At 41.4% G+C, this 21,699-nt stretch overlaps 1 protein-coding gene across 1 annotated transcript; it reads left to right on the top strand.

The window, feature by feature from the left end:
- Window positions 1-1,044: 1,044 nt before the first annotated feature.
- LOC116407752 (protein mono-ADP-ribosyltransferase PARP15-like) lies at window positions 1,045-10,216 on the top strand. The gene is made up of 9 exons (XM_031893716.1): window positions 1,045-1,074; window positions 2,733-2,853; window positions 3,206-3,268; window positions 3,347-3,523; window positions 4,254-4,426; window positions 5,367-5,400; window positions 6,980-7,125; window positions 7,760-7,934; window positions 9,592-10,216. The coding sequence occupies exons 4-9, from the start codon at window positions 3,367-3,369 to the stop codon at window positions 9,876-9,878; spliced, it is 972 nt and encodes a 323-aa protein (XP_031749576.1). The 5' UTR covers window positions 1,045-1,074; window positions 2,733-2,853; window positions 3,206-3,268; window positions 3,347-3,366; the 3' UTR covers window positions 9,879-10,216.
- Window positions 10,217-21,699: the final 11,483 nt, after the last annotated feature.

The following is a 21,699-nucleotide window of genomic DNA, read 5'->3' as shown; positions in this document are numbered from 1 at the left end:
TGTAAATCTGACACGCCTAATCAGCTTTGCAGTATTTTCTGGAGAGAATAAAGCCAAAGTCTCCTCCTCCTCCGAAGAAGAATCCTCCCCTGAATGTTCAGGTGAAATTGTAACTGTCTCAATAGGTGATTGAGATGGATCAGCAAAGTTACTGGAGCTACTCCGTGATTGGGACATCATTTCCTTCATCGTGGTCTTAATAAACTCCTTAATCCACAGAGATGAGTCTGCATCTGGACTTTGTTTCTGTGCCACAAAAGCCAAACAGTCTTTGCATAATCTTTTCTCATATCCATCCGGTAACATGTCATCACATGCTCTACACTGTAGGTGTCTGGATTTTTTGTGCCTCTTAACCGCAGGCGTATCCTGAATAGGAGGGGTGGACATCTGAAAGAATAATAAGTAATTGAGTGTAAGATCTAAACCACACAGCAGTTACCACAGCCCCCACCAACCTCTACACTACCTTACAGCCTACTCAGAAGGCTGCAGCCTAGGCAGGAGAGACGACTCTTACAGGACCGTTCAGCGTCTCTTAGAACCGCCGTATGAGCCCAGGCACCGCTCCAAACAAAATACAGGTTTAAATCCCCTGTTCCTCGCCGCTTGCGTCCGTATCGGCGCACGCGTGACGTCATCCGGGAGCGCGATCGAATCTGCGCATGCTCCAAGCAGCGCGCTTCCTCCACGGCCGCCATCTTAGTAATGGGCAGCCCTCGGCTGCTTTCCCTTACAGTGGCGCCGCTCCACCTAAGGACACACGCGTCCCTTGGATATTCTGCCCCTTGGACAGCTAATCCAGCGGTCCTCAAGTCCCCTTGGGACCTGGCACTTGAAAACCTAAAGAAAAAAAGAAAGAGGAATTAGAAGGATTCCGCTTGACCTACCTCATAGGACAGAAAAAAACACTATCAGAGGCTGGTAAGGAACTCCTACTTATAGGTGGGGTTTTTGTTATTTAACTCTCTATCTGCTTGTCCTACCTGACAGGGGAATGTAATCTCATGGTTGCTGCCGCAAGGGGACGTAAGGGAAGTTAAGGCTTTTGAGAATAAAATCTTGGCTGACCAGGTAAAAATAATATTTTCAGTTTTGGCAGTTATTCCATTTTAGGTTACATATAAACACATTTCAATTGTTTATATTTCAATAAAAAATGGAAGAATATTTTGATAATGTTAGAAGTAAAGATGTCAAAAATCATAAAAAAGCAAAAGCCATCTGTGGCTTAACTAATGAGCATTGATCCAAGTAGGCAATATTATTGTAACCCCTTTTTGGCTGTAATCAGACAAAGATCAGCTAGATAGGCTATAGAGCATGGGGTACACTGGACACTAACAGACAAGCTGGGCTTTCACTACATGGAAAGATCAAGGGGGAGGTAGTGTAACTACAACTCACTTAGGCTGTGTGCAAAATAAGCAAATAAAAGGGTACCAGACAGTTCTTGCAGCAAACTCAAAGTAAACTGGTTTTATTGCCCAACACAAATGTTCCACAGGGTTATGCAGTAAATACTCACAATGCCAATGTGGATTGGCAGGTTCAATGCAGAGCAAGCAATGTAAAGCTGTACCACCGTGGAGTGGTGCAGACGTGGATCAGGGAGCTAGCCTGATACCCTTGCCAGTACTGCGGTCCCTTCACTAAGGCAGCAGAGCCTGTAAAGGAGAATACTCCCAGCTGTCTCTCCTGGTTGGAGCCATAAAGCTGCTCTTTCTAACTAAAGCTGACTGTCTTACTTTCCTAGAAAGTTCTATTATAAAATATATCCTGCACTTACTAATACTCATTCAACGGGTCCCTGCTACCCGACTTCTCCAAAGGTATTGGCCCCCTCTAGGACAAGATGGCTTTACTGGCTCTGGCCTGGTTCAACAGATGCAGGCAAAAGAGGGTAGGGTTTAAAGCTAAAGGGATTGTTAACACTATGGGGCAGATTTATCAAAACACGAGTTCGAATCCCGAATGGGAAAAATTCGGATTGGAAAAGAAAATTTTTGAAGATCGCAAATATCACGAAAATGCTTACAAAAAATCGTATTAGTCCCGATAATATCGTATTAGTGATCTGAAAGTCACGAAATTTTCATACTGAACGATTGTAAACAGTGGCAGAGCCTTTCCGAATTTTTCATGCAAGCATCCGGAAAAGTCGCGCGGGCGGTCGAAAAAATTGCGCGGGTGCGAAAAAATCGGCATAAACATGCTCAGAGCGTTCGGATGAACGCTCCGAGCGTTCATGTCTTGATAAATCTCCCCCTATAGGTCCCTACATTATATATTTAAATACCTAATTTATTTAAGAGAAGGTGTGACCATACAATGAAAGATCTAATTGTTTGGCAACGGTTGCCCTTTAGGCCAAACGGTCAGATCAGAATGATGGGATACAAGCAGTCAAGGCAAGGACCTTATCAACGAGCTGATGTGGTCCTCAACACAACAGCACTTTCAAACCTTCACAATTGACATCTGGACAGTTATTGGGCAGGTAGGCCCATCGGAGGGCACCACGCAAGGGCCAATAAGCTGCCAAATTGGACTGTTGGCATGTAGGACCACCTTAAATTTCAAAAACAATTCTGCCTTACAATTGGCCATACACAGGAAGCCAAATAGTGATCATAGCCAGAGTTGACCAACCCATATTTTGTTTCAGATATGTTTATCCAGAATTGTGTTAAATGAAATATTCATGAATGCTCTTTCATGTTTTCATTTAGAAATACAACCTTTATCTCAAACTGTATGGGAAAGATGTGACATTAATTAAGGGAGACATTACTAAGCAAGATGTGGAGTGCGTCATAAATCTAACTAACTGCTCATTAAATAGAAATTTTGGTAAGCAAATATAAATAAACATTTCAAAATGTCATATGCACTAAGGTGGTCCCAATGGGCTGGTTATACAGGGGTCCCCAACCACTGGGCCGCTGACCAATGGGTAGTGTTGCAACGTGCCGCCTCTGAGCCATTTAGATGATGTGAGTTCATTAGTCTGATTTCATAGCTACGGTAGGAAATCACTGCTGATCAGTTATTAGATGGGATAAGTGTTTGCCCACACAACTCCATGTCTGTGATTGGCTCACCACTATAGCAAGTGGCCTTCCTTGTTGATGAATGATGCATTCAATTCTAATAATTGTCTTTAGTCTTGAATGGTGTGTAAATGAATTCATTCTTATTTCAGGCGTCTCTGCAGCAATATTATCAGCAGCTGGAAGCAGTGTGAAGGACGAATGTAAAACATTGGGTATTGTACACAATTTTAATAAATTTATTTTCATATAAAAAGTGTCTGTGCTTGGCTGAGAAATATTACCCATTCCAGCTCCCATAACCACAGACAAGATGGTGCTGACAAGTGGCGGGAACCTGAAATGCAAGAAAATCCTGCATCTGATTGGTCCAACAAGCTCAGAAGACATGGTACCGGCACTGGAAAGAATATTAGAAGAATGTGTAAATCACTCCATCAAAACTGTAGCACTGCCGGCCATTGGAACAGGTACATTTACTGAAATGTTCATTTTGAAGTATAGAAATTTATGATCACTACCTGGTTGCAGAGTTAGAGCTTGGGCATATAACAGAGCCAATAGTAGTTACTGGGCCACTATGTGTATTATGTTTATGCCACAAAGGCATCATTTTTATAAGTACATATGCAGGACTTTACCCTGACTCCGAATTCAGTGCAGTTTGGTGCTCGGTCTGGGGGTAAGTAAAAAACACTTTTTCAATGATACATTAAAAAGGCCCTATGCGTTTCATGCTCTAGGGACACTTAATTATGGGTTAAATGTCAGCTACAGGAAGTAAATATTTTTAGAAAATACAACCAATCAAAACAAGGTTAGGAAAAAGGTAGAAAAAAACATATAAGACAGACTCTTAAAGAGACAGTGTCTGTCCCTATTACATAATATAAAACGATATACAAAAAACAAACAAAGGTAAACTAAACCTTTGTAAAAGACTCATGGTAAAGTACAAACAAATAATAAGTATAAATGCAAAGTAATATACAGACAGATATGTATACATTGTTTGTTCACATTCAGGTATAAGCATAAAAAAAACGCAAGGTTCACCCCAGAGTTCCAGATACATATTAACCTAATAATAACACAAGACATCAAATTCTACATTCATACCATGATAGGGACATGCAAATAGGGAGTGGCATAGAATTTTTATGTGATGCGTGACATAGGGGACCCTTTTTTATGTTACAGGAATGGCTTTCATGAACCCCAGTGACTCAATTACTAGAATAATAGAAGGCCTTATACAACATTTCGAGAAGAATACACATACGAGTCTCACCAAGATCTGCATCATTGCTTTTACAAACAAGGTTTACCAAGCTTATTCCCAGGCATTTAAGACCATAAGTTTTCAGATACAGGTGCAAACTTTTTTTAAACTACATCATACTTTACATTGTCTGTGTTTGTGATTTTGTCTATATTACCTGATATCCTATTATTTCAATTCATTTTATACAAAATGGTACAATACATATTCTATACATATTACATACATAGATTATGTTCAAGTTATAACATCACTCATGTATCCTTAGCAACATCAGCTGGTACTGAATGGATATTAAGGAGTGCTGGAAGTCAGGGCCATTTTATGGCCTTGATAGACCCTGGTCAAAGATCCAACAGGTGGGCCCCTTGGACACATTGGACATCTTAATAAAAAAGAACACCTGGGAACATTGAATCTACAGCCCTGGCACAATGATAAACCCTACACTTGCTGGCACATAACACATGGGGTATTTAGCAGGGTGCAACACCACATAGCCCCCTTTGCTGTCTGCAACCCCTCACCCAGTGTGAGATATACTGTATGATGGTTGCTTCTTCAATAGGTCCCCATCCATTTTATTCAGATCTGTTCTTATTTTGGTCTATTTATGGTTTATGCCATCACTAGTGATGGGCAAAATGTTTCACCAGGCATGGATTTGTGGCGAATTTCCGCATTTCGCCATTGGTGGATTGTTTGCCGCGTGTCAAAAGAGTAGTCGCGGGCATCAAAAGAATAGCCGCAGGCAACAAAAGAATAGCCAGAGGCGACAAAAGAATAGCCGCGGGCGACAAAAGAATAGCCTCGCGATGAAAGAATAGCCAGGGCCACAAAAGAATAGCAGCGGGCAACAAAACAATAGCAGCGGGCGACAAAAGAATAGCAACATTTATTTTTCGGCAAAACTAAATGGGACAGATTTGCTCATCACTATGGCTTGGAGGTTACCTATACAAAATGTTTCAACTGAGTTGCAGCCTTCTGGAAAGTTTGCTTTTCATTGCTATTTATCTTTGTTTATTTAGGAATCAGAGCCTTATTCAGGAGACAACTTTGACGGTAAGTTTTTCTTATTTTAAGGAATGATAAATGATAATACTGTCCATTTTTTTCTTAAAGGGGTTGGTCACCTTTGAGTATGATGTAGAGCAGGGATCCCCAACATTTTATACTTGTGAGTCACGTTCAAATGGAAAAAGTGTTGGGGAGCAACACAAGCATGAAAAAGGTTCCTGGGTGTTCCAATGAGAGCTATAATTGCCTATTTGATAGCCTCTATGATGACTGGAAGCCTACAGATGGCCCTGTTTGGCAATTACATTGGGTTTTTATGCAACAAAAACTTGCCTCCTAACCAGGAATTCAAAAATAAGCACCTACTTTGAGGCCACTGTGAGCAACACCCAAGGGGTTGGGGAGCAACATTTTGCTCAGGAGCAACTGGTTTGGGATCACTGATGTAGAGAGTAATATTCTGAGATAATTTACGATTGGTCTTCATTTTTTACTATTTGCAGTTTTTTAGTTATTTTATTTTCAGTCCAGGAACTCTCCAGTTTGTAGTTTCAGCAGCTATTTGGTTGCTAGGGTCCAAGTTACCTTACCAATTAGGGAGTAGTTTGGACAAGAGACTGGTATGTGAATAAGGGAGGGTCTGAATAGAAAAGCAGGTTACAAATAGTGACAATAAAAATAAAGCTGTAGTCTCACAATACAATAATTTTTTTGGTGCCGGGGTCATTCAAAAACTGTTGGAAGAAGAAGGCAAATAATTCAAAAACACTAACAAATTAAGCATGAAGACTAATGAAGACTAACTGAAAAGTTGTTTAGAATAGGCCTAATAGGCTTTTCCACCGTTCGTCTTCTTTTTGCAGTGGCACTACAGTTATATCTGCAGACCTAAAGCAGACTTTCTTAACACTAACAATGTAACTGTGACAATACTCATTATGGTGCTACCATTCTGATCTATTGCCGTTTTTCTGTTATAAATCAGTTCAACCTTCTGTGGCTGGAGAGGTGCACAACAGACTAAACATAACCTATAACATTCCTCTAAGAATATACAAATATAACAAAAATACAACAGTCTGAGAGCCTTCTGATAGATTAGACCAGTGATCCCCAACCAGTAGCTCGTAAGCAACGTGTTGCTCCCCAAACCCTTGTATGTTGCTCTCAGTGGCCTCAAAGCAGGTGTTCATTTTTTGATTACTTGGCTTGGAGGCAAGTTTTGGTGGCATAAAACCCAGTGTAAAGACAAACAGAGCCTTCTTTAGGCTGCCAGTCCACATAGGGGTTTCCAAATAGCGAGTCATAGCCCTTATTTGGCACCTCCAGGTACCTTTTTCATGCTTGTGTTGCTCCCCAACTCTTTTTACATTTGAATGTTGCTCACGGGTAAAAAAGGTTGGGGATCCCTGGATTAGACAGTGAGAATTATTGGGAACAGGGCCAATCCAATAACTTTTAAGTAGTAAAACTGCATTCCTGTTATTTAATCATTGTCCCAGTTTGGTCTGTGTATTCTCCCACATTCCTTGTAACTGTGTTGGGCCACGTTGCTTTTGGCATTACAGTCTGATTGTAAATTGTAATGTTATCATTCTTCTTCTTTACAACTATATTATTTCAGCATATCTTCGCAACCCGCCAACATGGACTGACATGGACACTGATGAATATAAGACCATTGAGCTTTCAAATAAATCTATAGAATACAGGGATATTGAAAAGAAATTCTATGAATCAGCCAAACCCTATACTTGTAAATTGATTAAGGTAAGAAATGCTATGCTTGTGCCTGGCATATGAGTTTATATTAATCAGAAAATATAGTCAAATATAGTTCAGTGTGTTAGTGTATAACTGTATATCATCACTCTAATGTACAGCAAAAAATATAATTGTATAAAAGTGGTGAAAGTGAGGCATAATTATGGGAGTGCGTGCATTTGAAAATATGGCTGTCCTGGTTACCCATAATCTTCTGCCAACACAAACAAAGTCCAAATCTGTTATTTGACAAGTGACAATTTATAACATCTAACTTCAAAAAAGTCAAAAAGTTAAAAAAACTTCACCAGTTCTACTTATTGTGCCCAAGTATTAATTATCTGTGTTAGTAGTTTAACCTCAAGTTACAATTCATAACCCCATTAATAGTCTAAAAAATGCTACTTATCAAATTCATAGTGAACGTATGATACATTTATATAAATATAAAGTGGTCAGTAAGCAACCAGCTGCTTTTTCAGATCTTGTGATTATTGTTTTATCTCAGGAATCTTCTGTCTTTGATTTAAGCCTTGGCTTAAAGGGGGCTCAGGCGCAGTTACAATTAAACCCCCTCCTAAAACTAAAGCTTCTTCTCTTGCTTTGACACTTTCAATACAGTATTTATTTCCCCCATTAGATCGAAAGAGTGCAGAATGTTAAACTGTGGCAAAGTTATCGTATTCGAAAACTATTTGCTGACAGACTTTCTCCGTATCAGGAAAATGAAAAACTACTCTTTCATGGCACTAATATTGAAACAGCCCAGAAAATCATAAAATATGGATTTAACAGGACTTATTGTGGCAAAAATGGTAAGTTCCATTTGTTTTTTATTGGTAAACAAAATATTAATGTTTTTTTTAAAAATTTTTAATTCTTTATTACAAAAATAAATGTTTCCAGAAACCACTTTATATGACAATAACTATCTGTTTGTTTAGCAGTTAGGCTTCAATTTGTCTTAAAAACGGCTTTTTGTCTATTTTGTTCATGCTTAAATTTCTTTATCGAGTTAGACCCTACCACATAATGATGAAGATTATTCCACATCATAAAGGTAAAGAGAGAAAGTAAAAAGAAAATAGGCCATCACTCTTCCCCCTCTCTGTATTTCCCTTTCCTGAGCTCTACTCAGTACAGCTCCGAATTACGGAAAGGCCATCTTCCATAGACTACAATTTAATAAAATAAATCAGAATTTTAAAACTGATTTCCTTTTTCTCTGTAATAATAAAACAGTACCTGTACTTGATCCCAACTAAGATATAATTACCCCTTATTGGGGGCAGAACAGTCCTATTGGGTTTATTTAATGGTTAAATGATTCCCTTTTCTCTGTAATAATAAAACAGTACCTTGTACTTGATCCCAACTAAGATATAATTACCCCTTATTGGGGGCAGAACAGCCCTATTGGGTTTATTTAATGGTTAAATGATTCCCTTTTCTCTGTAATAATAAAACAGTACCTTGTAATTGATCCCAACTAAGATATAAATAATCCTTATTGGACGCGACCGCTCCCAATATGCTGCACGTCAAAAAAATATTCAGCGCAACAAATTTTTCCGCGGCAAGTTTTCACAGAAGTTTCGCGAAACAATTCGCCAGTGGCAAAATGCGAAAATTCGCTGCGAAGCCATACCTGGTGAAAAAATTTGCTCATCTCTAGGGGGCACATTTACTATGGGTCGAATCCGAGTCCGAATTGGAAAAATCCGATTTGAAAACGAACATTTTGCGACTTTTTCGTATTTTTTGCGATGTTTTCGGCTCCTTTACGACTTTTCGGAAATTATCGCGACTTTTTCGTTACCAATCCGATTTGCGCGAAAAAACGCGAGTTTTTCGTAGCCATTCCGAAAGTTGCGATTTTTTCGTAGCGTTAAAACTTAAAAGGCGCGATGTTTCGCGCAAGTTTTAACACTACGAAAAAATCGCAACTTTCGGAATGGCTACGAAAAACTCACGTTTTTTCGCAAAAATCGTATTGGTAACGAAAAAGTCGCGTCAATTTTCTGAAAAAATCGCAAAATACCAATCATTACGAAAAAAACGCAATCGGACGCATTCGGCCCGTTCGTGGGTTAGTAAATGTGCCCCTAGGTGTAATCACTGAACATACAGATTACAGTAATATCGGATACAAGTGGTAAAAAGGGCTTACAATCTAAAAGGAGTAGCACAGCCATATCCTTTCACAATTTTTGTTTATTGTATGTTATTATACTTTTCATTTAAAATATAACTTCTAAAGGATACTGTTTCAATAGAGTTTGTGACTATGCCCACATGAGGGCAACTATGGCAGCTCCCAGTCACAGGAAAACACAAATACGCAGGCTCCCTCCATTGCCAAACTCAATGCAAAATCCACAGGCAGGATTTAGCAGCACAGGGTTCATTTTAAAATGTAATATCAGCAGCTTTTCAGAAGATTTTCTACTAACGCATAATTTTTCCCCCCAGCAACGCTTTATGGATGTGGAACATACTTTGCCCTAAATGCATGGTATTCTTGTACTGACACATACTCTGTTCCTGATAAAGATGGGCACAAACATATCATTGTGGCTGATGTGATCACTGGCAAGTGGAGAAAAGGGGAAAGTCGCTATAAAGATGCCCCGCCGACTGGGGAAGACCCGGAAACTCGCTGTGACTCTGTAGTGGATGATGTTGACAATCCCACAATGTTTGTGATCTTCTGTGATGATGGCGCCTACCCCAAATACTCTATCACTATTAAACGCTGAGATTACATACAAGTTTTTCAATGCCCCACTTCACTGGTAACTTGCATTTTACATTTTATTATAAAGGGGAACCTGTTACCCTAAGAAATAATTCCAAATTTGTTTCTATCATGTTAGTTGTTCCCTTCTGTCTTACACAATCACAGCCAGCTGGCAGCTGCCATTTTGTGTACATTGTTAGTAAGGCAAGTTTGCATCACCCCAATATCTTGCTTTTTAGATAAAATGGGGGACCTGATACCCATGCACTGGCTACACTGGCTGGAATATATAAGAAGTGCAAATATATGCACCTAGGCAAATATATGATTGACAGCTGGGATTTTTAAATGCCTTTATAATGGGTATGGTTGTATCAATAAAAAATAAATTTGGATTTCATGTCTAATTTGAAAATTACTTTTATTATAAAGCTTTTTATTTCTGGGTGACAGGTCCCCTTTAATGTCAGCAATTTAGAACCCTGCATAAGATACTGGAAAGAATAGGGGGTCATTTACAATCACCGCACAGTGCAAAGTAGGGATGCACCGAATCCAGGATTTGGTTCTGGATTCGGCCAAGATTCAGGCTTTTCCGGCAGGATTCAGATTCCACCAGATCCATGGTCCTGGCCAAACCGAATCCAAATTCAGATCGGAAAAATCATGTGACTTTTTGTGACGTAAACACGGTTTGTAAATTTTCCGCTGCGTGTGGCAACATATAACCCTTCCAAAATATAATTAGCATGTGCTGATTAGGATTCAGATTCGGTTCGGTATTCGGCCGAATCCTTTACGAAGGATTCGGGGGTTCGGCCGAATCCGAAAAAGTGGATTTGGTACATCCCTAGTGCAAAGTGCAATTTTTGTAGGCAAAACAGGACGTGTATTACTTTTTTTTCCAGAATTTGTGTCCCTGCCAGTGCATCTTCCACCTTTTACATGTGCTGCATCATTTAAGCTGTTAATTGATGTCTGCTGTTTGTGAATGGCATGCAAGTTGCAGAGTACAGGCTGGATGGCTTCAGTTAAATGTCTGCATTAATACACAGTGCAAGCCAGTGGTGTAACTAAGGGATCCCCTGCAATTTTTTTCCTGGCTCCCACCCCCCCAGTGGAAATTAGGGGTCACCTGTGATGCACAAAAAATTTCAGGTAACCCACAATTTCATGTGCATCACTGGTCACCCGCAGGTGCCCCTACATGGGAAGCATACATGCACCCCCCCATCGGCATGGGGTCTGTTTCCTCTGTAGTTACAACACCAGTGCAAACAGATAGCAGTATGTATGGGCACAAGTACCTTTTAAAAATGCTATATCCAATTAATGCATTCTCAACTTGTTTTTATAAACTTGCAAGTTGCACTTGTAAATGACCCCTAAAATCATTGGCACTTTTTTTTTCTTTAGCTATTTCTTTGCTTTACAGAGAGTTGTTTACATGTATTAATATATTTTAACCAAGGCTAAAACTTATATATTTAATTCATAGATTCTACATTATGCCACTAGGGGGAGCAATGAAAATAAATAAAAAAAAACTTGGCAATGGCACTGCTGCAAAGTCTTCAAACATCACTGAAACCAACCTTCTCAACCAATCCAGTTTTAATAAATGGGCATAAGTGTCACTTGTCGAAGGCCCAGCAGGACAGGAGGAGCCGCCATAAGAACTGCTATAACTTGTCAATTGAAAATGGCAGGTCATGTTTTTTAATCAGCTGGAAAATGTCTACAACATCAGTCTATTTAATTCTCTGCAACTTTTTATTGGGTATTACAACTTTTTTTTGTAGTATTACATTTACATATAAGTTGTGAGTAAGACTGCAACCTGGCAATTTTACTGGCCTAGCTGGTAAATTGTAATAACTAGTCCTCTGACCCCAACACACCTCCAATCCACCTTAAATCCTCTTCTGAACTGCCCCAAACTCCTATCCAAAACTCCACCTCTACCTGCTTAACCCACACATTCTGCTCTAACAGCGATCCTGATGACATGGCCCCTCCCCATCTGTATCATTATCATACCCCTAATGTCAAGGACCTGCCCCCCAGCCAGTAAAGTGTAGGCAAAAAGGTGGGCACCCTAGTTGGGAGGTTATGCTTGTTTGTTTTCTGGCACTGAAAACAAAATGAGGAGGTCTATCCCTCATATAGGAGAATCAGTTGGTCAGTAAAGTCTGGCAAACTTTACCCCTGCAACTGCATTAAAAATATGGCCAGTCTGTGAGTAGATACACAGGTCTGTCTTACATGTACAGGGAGTATTTTTTTTAATGCTCATTAGGAAAGTCTAAAGAAGACAAAGGCATTGATATTGTACGGTCAGTGGAAGTAGAACAGAAAGAGGGCGCTCTATTACTGTGTTTCCAAGCAGAGTGAATGATGAACATGCGCAGACAATGACTTTTGATGCTGCTTTAATCACCTTTACTGTAAGCCCTGTATTAATGTATTCATTTGTCAGGTAGTCTAAACTAAGTTCCATTCCTCTCTGACGCCAGGGCCACAAAGGCCACTAAGCCATGCAACTGACCCTGGTGTATCTTGCTGCAGTATGGTGCCAAACAAAATGAAGTGAGTACAGTGTAGAAGGGGGGGGGGGTTGCATCTGCTATATTAAAGAATACTAAGACCAGTAATGCACATTAATAATCTGCATTCCCCAAGCATCGCTAGTGTTTCACACATAGGTAATGTCTATTTACCTGTTTCTCTGTTTTTGTTAAACTGTGCTGGCATTACATGATTCTCAAACTAAGATATAATTACCCCTTATTGGGGGCAGAACAGCCCTATTGGGTTTATTTCATGGTTAAATGATTCCCTTTTCTCTGTAATAATAAAACAGTACCTGTACTTGATCCCAACTAAGATATAATTACCCCTTATTGGGGGCAGAACAGCCCTATTGGGTTTATTTAATGGTTAAATGATTCCCCTTTCTCTGTAATAATAAAACAGTACCTGTACTTGATCCCAACTAAGATATAATTACCCCTTATTGGGAGCAGAACAGCCCTATTGGGTTTATTTAATGGTTAAATGATTCCCTTTTCTCTGTAATAATAAAACAGTACCTGTACTTGATCCCAACTAAGATATAATTACCCCTTATTGGGGGCAGAACAGCCCTATTGGGTTTATTTAATGGTTAAATGATTCCCCTTTCTCTGTAATAATAAAACAGTACCTGTACTTGATCCCAACTAAGATATAATTACCCCTTATTGGGGACAGAACAGCCCTATTGGGTTTATTTAATGGTTAAATGATTCCCTTTTCTCTGTAATAATAAAACAGTACCTGTACTTGATCCCAACTAAGATATAATTCATCCTATTGGAGGCAAAACAATCCTATTACTGTTTAAATCATTTTTTAGTAGACTTAAGGTAGGTGATCCTAATTATGGAAAGACCCCTTACCTGGAAAACCCCAGGTCCCGAGCATTCTGGATAACAGGTCCCATACCTGTAAATCAATGCTGGCATTAGAATTCTACACACCCCCTGTTGGTTACCTTTTACTCTCCCTCCCCCCCTCCCCCCCTATTTATACATTCCTCTATTTGTCATTCCATAGACAGGCTTGGCATGAACCCTGCCCCTAGCATGGTTTAGATTGCTGCTGGTTTGGGCTAGAATGGGTGGCAGGTCCAGAATGACTATGGGCCCCTTGAACATGTTCCTCTCACTGTAGCCTTTACAATTTGCGTACAACCTGGGCTACACTCCTGCAGTAGGATCAAATCATGTTCCAATCAGAAAAAAAAGCCACATATTGTGGGTCAGTCCCGGGCGGGGCTGTGAGTAGGTGGTTATAGGTAGGTTCTGTGTTTCTGACCAACTCATCCCTATTCCTTTAGGTTTCCTTTTCCCAGAGATCCCTGGGGCAAGCTTTTTTGAGCAAGGATTTACAGTTCCTGACCCAATTACCAATGACATAGGACTAATATTATTACTTTTTGCAGTTTCTTATACTGAACTGAGTTATACAATGAGGCTATTACATTACATGGGTATATTGCTGAACTTTTTCTGATCTAAAGGTATAAATGTATAGAGCTATTGAGTTTGTAAGGGAAAATTCTGAACAAACATAACTTAAAATGCCAGAACATCCAGAACACATGAAATTACTGTTATTTTGTGCGAATTCTAGACTTTATTTTGTCCCGCATAGTATGCTTCACTTCCTCGCTTCTTAATACTTAATTCAGTCCCAGTAGGTTTTTGAATTCCCGTGCAGAACAAATTATTCTGATTATACGGTAATTCCAAGGATTACAGGTCTGTGACACATTATCTTTATAGGGGAAAGGGTGGATTTTGTTCCTATAAATATTATGTCATCAGCAAGTCACCTTTACCCCCCATCATCTTTCATTTAGCAGTCAGGCTGACATTATGTTGTGCAGATCTCCTTGGTAAGGGCGTGAGTGCATGGAAATTGCTCGTACATCGTAAGACAGCGGAAGGGCAATGTCTAGCAATCAGTAACCATAGACGTTGTGATGGATTTACTAGAAAAACAGAATCCCACCATGTATAGCCGGAGTTGTTCCTCGGCTGGGCCTCCCCCACGTAGCCAGTGACTATTCTGTCTGTAACTTGCTCGGTCAACTGACTCACAGACATTCCCCTCCTGTGGCCGTTATCTACTCAGTTCTACTATATGTGAGTTACTGGAATTGTAGCCAAGGGAATAAAAGATGAGTTATACTGTATGTTATTCCTCAGAACAGAAGGCAGGCTGGATTCTATTTTAATTTCTATGCTATGTAATGAACTTGGTCACTATAGTTGAGAGTGTAACCATTAGGCAAGAGGGAGAAGGACAGATATTTTAGGCAGAAATTATGGAAATAGGTTTTGTCCAGGAAAATTCATACATTGTGGTTCTGGATGTTTCATCTGAGCCCATCTCTTTCCATGGTTAGTGTCGGTCTGAGAACAATGGAAGAGAAAAGCTAAATACCTACCCCCATATGTAATAAAATGCACAAAGTTTGCCCAGAAGCAGTAACCCATGGCAACCAATAAAATGCTTGCAACCCAGCAGGCCACGCTGCTCCATCCCTGCCCCCCAATGTGACCACGCATGTGCACTCATGGTGATGATGACAAGGGTTGGGTGGAGAGATAAGTGAGCATCGGGGAGCAGTAGGGACGGGTATCGTGAGCAAGACTCAAGGGACTTAAGGGCCTGGACTTGGGGTGCGGCAGATAAGAGGTACATGCCTAGAACCCCTTTTGCATTGCACCCTAAGACAATGCCTCTTCTGCCTACCCTTCGTTCCTGTCCTGGCCATATACACCTAACACCAGATAAAATGGAAATATTGAGCAATCTGCAGAGGGAAGTGTGGCCCTTAGGGCTCTAGGACTTGCATTTGTTGTCATGGTAAAGCCTTATATAATGATACACGCATATCTATATATTTCACATGAAATATACTCATTAACCATGAAATCTACAAACACTTAGCAGGAGTGTCACATTTACCTTTTAAACTTAGCCACGCACAGATTGACCTTTTAGGTATCTGACCATTGGCCAATGAGATAATGCATATTGCTTAAGTCAGCTAAACTAAAAAGCTACATACATCTTTAACCTATTAGACACTATAAAGCAGTAGCATTCAGATATTATTATATTCACGTCCCCGCTCAAGGTCCGGCAAGGTCCAGAAACTGTTCATGGTCAATTGGTCTCTACAAATCTCACTGTAAATAATCTTCTGTGTTCCAGAACTTTCTACAAGGGCAAAAAGGAATTTTCTCTAAATGTCACCCTAACTGGACTTCAGAATGCATATCTCCAGCCAAGGATCTTGGCTTCCCTGTCTATGAAGATTCTCATTCATCCAGGTCATGGTATACAGTATCTAGTAGAATTTAGTCTGAAGCAACTGGACTTTCTGTGTTCTTATATTTTACCACTCATCCCAGTGGCTTCTTCAGTTCAATTGAGTGGTAGGGAATTCAATATATCGAAATTGCAGCACTCCCATTTGATTTTCATAAAACTGCCTTTATTTTACATATGGCACAGACACAGCAACGTTTCGGACCTCCTGGTCCTTTCTCAAGCTAACAAAGAATGTTAGGGAATTCCCAGGTATTTAAACCCTAAAGAGCTCTGTAAAAGAATGGCCCAACATAGGAGGGCTGACGCCTCAGCGTCAAGCAGGGCCGGAACTAGGGGGCAGGAATAGGCAGCTGCCTAGGGCGCAACGATTGGGGGGCGCCAGGCAGCCTTTCCTGCCTACCCCTAGCCCACTCACTTTAGTCATTGCCCCCACCGCTTGTCATTACGCGGTGGGGGCAATGATATAGCCGCTAGCGCATCGTGAACCAGCGAGGTTGCCGACCGGATTGCCTAGGGCGCCCGGTCAGCTTGGCCCGCCCCTGGCGTCAAGTCTCAGCAATCTGTCTACATCTCAAGGAAAAGGGACACTCCTTTGAGGACAGCAATGTGCATATTTGGGACCAGGAAGACAGTTTGAAAGAGGTGTAAAAGAGGCCATCGAAGCTAAACTGGAGAAATCATCCCAGAACAGAGGAGGGGGCCTGCGACACCTCTTGTCAGCAACATACAATGCTGCTTTGACATCCTTACCCCCAGCAGTTTCATAAAAATTCACACTTCCAGTCATGTACATTGAAAGATTAACACCTGCCTCAATGAGAATCACGGTACCATTGTGACTGGATAACACTTTTACATATCTATGAGCTTTAGCTAATACGTAACTAAATAAGTTCAATGGAACCATTGTGATTGGGTGTCTGTGACCGTACTGCCCTTTAGGGTTTAAATAGTGGGAAATGCCCAGTACCACTTAGTTGAAATGAAGAAGCCACTCAGATGAGCAGTGAAAGAAAACCCAGAAAGTCCAGTTGCTTTATACTTAATTCTACTAAATACTGTATTCAGTAATTAGCAGTGTTAGCAGTGTTTGAAATGGAGTTAAGAGCAACCATATGTATAACAGGGACAATAATGCCACACACAGCTATCCCAATAAGGCCACTATTATAGCCGCCACATTCCATTCATGCACACAATCTGTTTTCTTTTTTCCACAGAAATGCAAAAACATTTTCAACAAAAAAAAACATAATTACATTTGCTTTTCCCTGTGTTACCCTGGTTGCTAAATTAAACACTAATGCTGGCACTGAACCCTCAAAAATGTTGCTCTTGGCAATCTTCCCCAAGACGGCTCTATTAAAACACAGTTGTAACTTTTCGAGGTTTGAATTTGCCAAACTCCTGTTTTTTTTTCATTCACGTGGGAGTCGCCTTGTTAGAAACACGTAATCTCGAATACAGGAGTCAACCTTAATTTGCAGCGGTCTGCTGAATGTGTCAGCACTTTAGCAATAAAACCGGACTGTGCCAAAAACATTTCTAAGAGAGTTTTACTTGGATTCTCCCACTTCATCTTGTTGACAAGGAATTCATTAGGGTCTTCACCTGTACTGAAACTTTATGGGAAGGGGGGGGGGGTTATTGGCAACTCTTTCCATGAGAAAGTCTCTTATTTTAGAAGCCCTATAACTCATATATAACTCATTTACGGGCAGACTTCTAGTACATTTATAGGACAAGGAAAGAATGATGATCCACCCATGGCCTTACCAAAATGCTATACTTTTACTGCACCAAAAACGTTACACGTATCGGCTTTTTAAAGTTTCTCCTGGCTTCTCAGACAGTAGGACACCATCTTTGATCCATCATCCGTTCTGTGCCGGTGCCAAGCCCAAGCCTTAGTCAAAGTTGGAAGTGGTTCCTACTCCTCAGTAAATTAGTAGTAACAATCACCAGTCTTTACCTATGCCTTTTTGGGCCCCAGAAATTTCTGCTGCAATGACCACAGGGGATTTGAGAAAGGATGGACAATAAGTAAATGGTTGGGAGTTAGGACAAGCAGCAAACAGTTATGGTCAAATTCAGGCAAGGGTCAGATCTTAGAAAAAAGAAGTAACCAGGGCTTGGGCAGCATCTGAGAACCAAAAGCTGACTTAAGGTGCCCATACACGTGAAGATCCGCTCGCTTGGCGAGGTTGCCAAGCGAGCGGATCTTCTCCCAATTTCCCTCACCTACGGGTGGGCGATATCAGGGAAAATGTAGGCTAATTCGAATTATAATGGCGGCAATGGGGCAATCAGTTCAGGGACCACATCAGCTCTAACTAAATCTTTTATCCTGCCCAATCGATATCTGGCCAATTTCAGGCCAGATATTAGTCGGGCATGCCCCTCGTTCCTGCCCCTACACGGGCCAATAAGCTGCCGAATCAGTCCAAGGGACCGATATCGGCAGCTACAATCGGCCTGTGTATGGGGACCTTTACGCAATGTTACAAACAGAAAATAGAAATTTACTTCTAAAAAAGGAGCCAAAATCTGTCAAGGAGAAGGGGTAGTGACGCCACAGTGTTAAATAATATAACAAAAGAAATCCAGCAGCACTAAGTGGTTTATACAGACAACAGACATATGCAAAAAGGCCCCCCTGGTCTTTATCAAACCTGGAATAAAGCTGGCACTCAGCTATGCACTCAGGAATCCACTCATTTGGTGAGGTAGCCAGATGAGCAGCTCTTTCTCTGATATGCCCACTTTAAGGTGGGCAATATTGTATTGATCTGATTGTTTGCTCTTGGGCCCAATGATTGGATCACATTAACAGGATACAGGCCATCAATGAGCTGATGCGCTCCTCACCCTAACAGGCAATTAAAACTGCTGACTGACATCTGGAGAATTTCAACCATGTATTGGTTAGGCAGGCCCATCTAAAGGCCCCACACACAGGCCAGTAAGCTGCTGACTCTGTCCGTTGCCAGCTTTTATTGGCTCATTTATGGCCACCTTACCTGGTATATATAATATCAAGTCCCTTCCCTCCCTTACAGGTTTATTCATAATGTATTAACTGATTGACACTGGACATCCAAATGGGAGTCATGAGTCCTGCATATGAAAGTGTATCACTTGTGACCCGCAATTTCATGCACAAACCAGAACGCACATGAAATCCAAAGTGAGGGAGTCCAGAGGAAAGCATTGTAACGCCCCTGGTTTCAGGTATGTCAGCTCAACATTTAAGTTAGCACTAAAAGTTCATATGATTTTGTTTCTAGGCACATAATAAACTGGACTTTTTCTTGTAACGTGGACATATGGATTGAATTATAAACTTCCGGACATTAAATAAACTTTGATCCACTTGAAATACATTGGTTATGGGATTACATCAACCAGGAAGGCGGGTAACCCAACCCTCCGCTTACTCTTTAGATACTGACCTTTACGTGTGTTACACTAGGCTTAATAAAGGGCCCAGCCCAAAACATTGCCCTTTTGACATATGTATGTGGGTTGAATAAACCACTTATTACACTGCAATAAAATATTGACAGGGTTAAATAAAACAATTATTACACTACGCAATAAAATATTGACCTCTAGGCAGGAGCAGTGTCAGACTGGGGTGGTCTGGGCCCACCAGTCTTCTAGCAGGCCTACCAGATGCTGTGGGAGTGATCCATCAAGACTGACTTGTGCCTGGGCTAGTGGGGAATGTGCCTGGGCCAGTTGGGGCTCATAAGTGGGTTTTTTTACCAGTGTCCTGTCTGCCCAGTCCAACCCTGTGCAGGAGAGTCGACGTCATCTACTTGTAACATTACATGTTAAATGTACAAAATATATGCGGAGTAATGTAATAAAAAATCCCACATATAGTAACCTATGCCAACCAATCAAATATTTGTTTTCAAACAGCTGACCAGGAAATACTAAAAGTTCATTGGCTGCTATGGACCACTAGACAAGTAGCATGACCTCATGACTCATGACCATTTATTAAATTTTTTATCCTATTACATAGGATAAAAGAGCAGCAAAATATATGGGCCCATTCATTAAAGTACGACAGATCCGATTACAAAAAATTTGTATCTTTTCTAAAGTTTAGAACTTTTGCATATTTCCTATGATATTTTCGTTAACTTACGTGACTTTTTTGTTCTTTGCGACAATTTGTGCAACAAAATCGTATTTGTCGCAATGAGTACGAATGTTTCATAATTCATTCAAGCTTCAGTATCGTGACTTTCCTTGGGCCAGGTTGGAGCTGCAGAGTGCCATTGAGCCCTATGGGAGACTTTCCTTGGGCCAGGTTGGAGCTGCAGAGTGCCATTGAGCCCTATGGGAGACTTTCTTGGGCCAGGTTGGAGCTGCAGAGTGCCATTGAGCCCTATGGGAGACTTTCCTTGGGCCGGGTTGGAGCTGCAGAATGCCATTGAGCCCTATGGGAGACTTTCCTTGGGCCGGGTTGAAGCTGCAGAGTGCCATTGAGCCCTATGGGAGACTTTCCTTGGGCCGGGTTGGAGCTGCAGAGTGCCATTGAGCCCTATGGGAGGCTTTCCTTGGGCCGGGTTGGAGCTGCAGAGTGCCATTGAGCCCTATGGGAGACTTTCCTTGGGCCAGTTTGGAGCTGCAGAGTGCCATTGAGCCCTATGGGAGACTTTCCTTGGGCCGGGTTGGAGCTGCAGAGTGCCATTGAGCCCTATGGGAGACTTTTCTTGGGCCAGGTTGGAGCTGCAGAGTGCCATTGAGCCCTATGGGAGACTTTCCTTGGGCCGGGTTGGAGCTGCAGAGTGCCATTGAGCCCTATGGGAGACTTTCCTTGGGCCAGTTTGGAGCTGCAGAGTGCCATTGAGCCCTATGGGAGACTTTCCTTGGGCCGGGTTGGAGCTGCAGAGTGCCATTGAGCCCTATGGGAGACTTTTCTTGGGCCAGGTTGGAGCTGCAGAGTGCCATTGAGCCCTATGGGAGACTTTCCTTGGGCCGGGTTGGAGCTGCAGAGTGCCATTGAGCCCTATGGGAGACTTTCCTTGGGCCGGGTTGGAGCTGCAGAGTGCCATTGAGCCCAATGGGAGACTTTCCTTGGGCCGGGTTGGAGCTGCAGAGTGCCATTGAGCCCTATGGGAGACTTTCCTTGGGCCGGGTTGGAGCTGCAGAGTGCCATTGAGCCCTATGGGAGACTTTCCTTGGGCCGGGTTGGAGCTGCAGAGTGCCATTGAGCCCTATGGGAGACTTTCCTTGGGCCGGGTTGGAGCTGCAGAGTGCCATTGAGCCCTATGGGAGACTTTCCTTGGGCCGGGTTGGAGCTGCAGAGTGCCACTGAGCCCTATGGGAGACTTTCCTTGGGCCGGGTTGGAGCTGCAGAGTGCCATTGAGTCCTATGGGAGGCTTCCAAAATCAATTTTCGCACCTTTTACGATCATTTGGATATGAAAATTTTGTAGGTTGGAGCTGCAGAGTACCATTGAGTTCTATGGGAGGATCCAAAAATCAATTTTCGCGCCGTTTACGATGGTTCGGATACGAAAATTTCGTAACTTTTGGATCGTACCACAATATTTTTGTATGGCCACAATACGAAATTTTTGTACAATTAACGCACATCAGAAATTATCGGATTTAATCCGAATTTTTACAAATCGTACTTTTAAAAGTCCAAAATTCGGACATTAATAAATCTCCCCCTATGAGTAACATTTAGGTCTAAAACCCACCAATTGTACCTCAGTATTACCAATAAAATATTTAACAAACTAAACAGTTCTCCATATAATCATTTAAGAGACATAACTGACATTAAGAACCATTGAAAAGTGCAAGTCAGCCTTGATGGATCCCTCCCACGGCGTCTGGTGGGCCAGGACCACAAGGCTAGCCAGACAGGTGGAGGATATTATCATCATCTCCAAACGCCCATATTCAGACGTCACTGTCATTGT

The sequence above is a fragment of the Xenopus tropicalis genome, chromosome 9 (genome assembly GCF_000004195.4).
Source record: "Xenopus tropicalis strain Nigerian chromosome 9, UCB_Xtro_10.0, whole genome shotgun sequence".
Taxonomy (NCBI): Eukaryota; Metazoa; Chordata; class Amphibia; order Anura; family Pipidae; genus Xenopus; species Xenopus tropicalis.
Note: the sequence above shows the minus strand (reverse complement) of the source record. Positions and strands in the feature narration are given on the sequence as shown.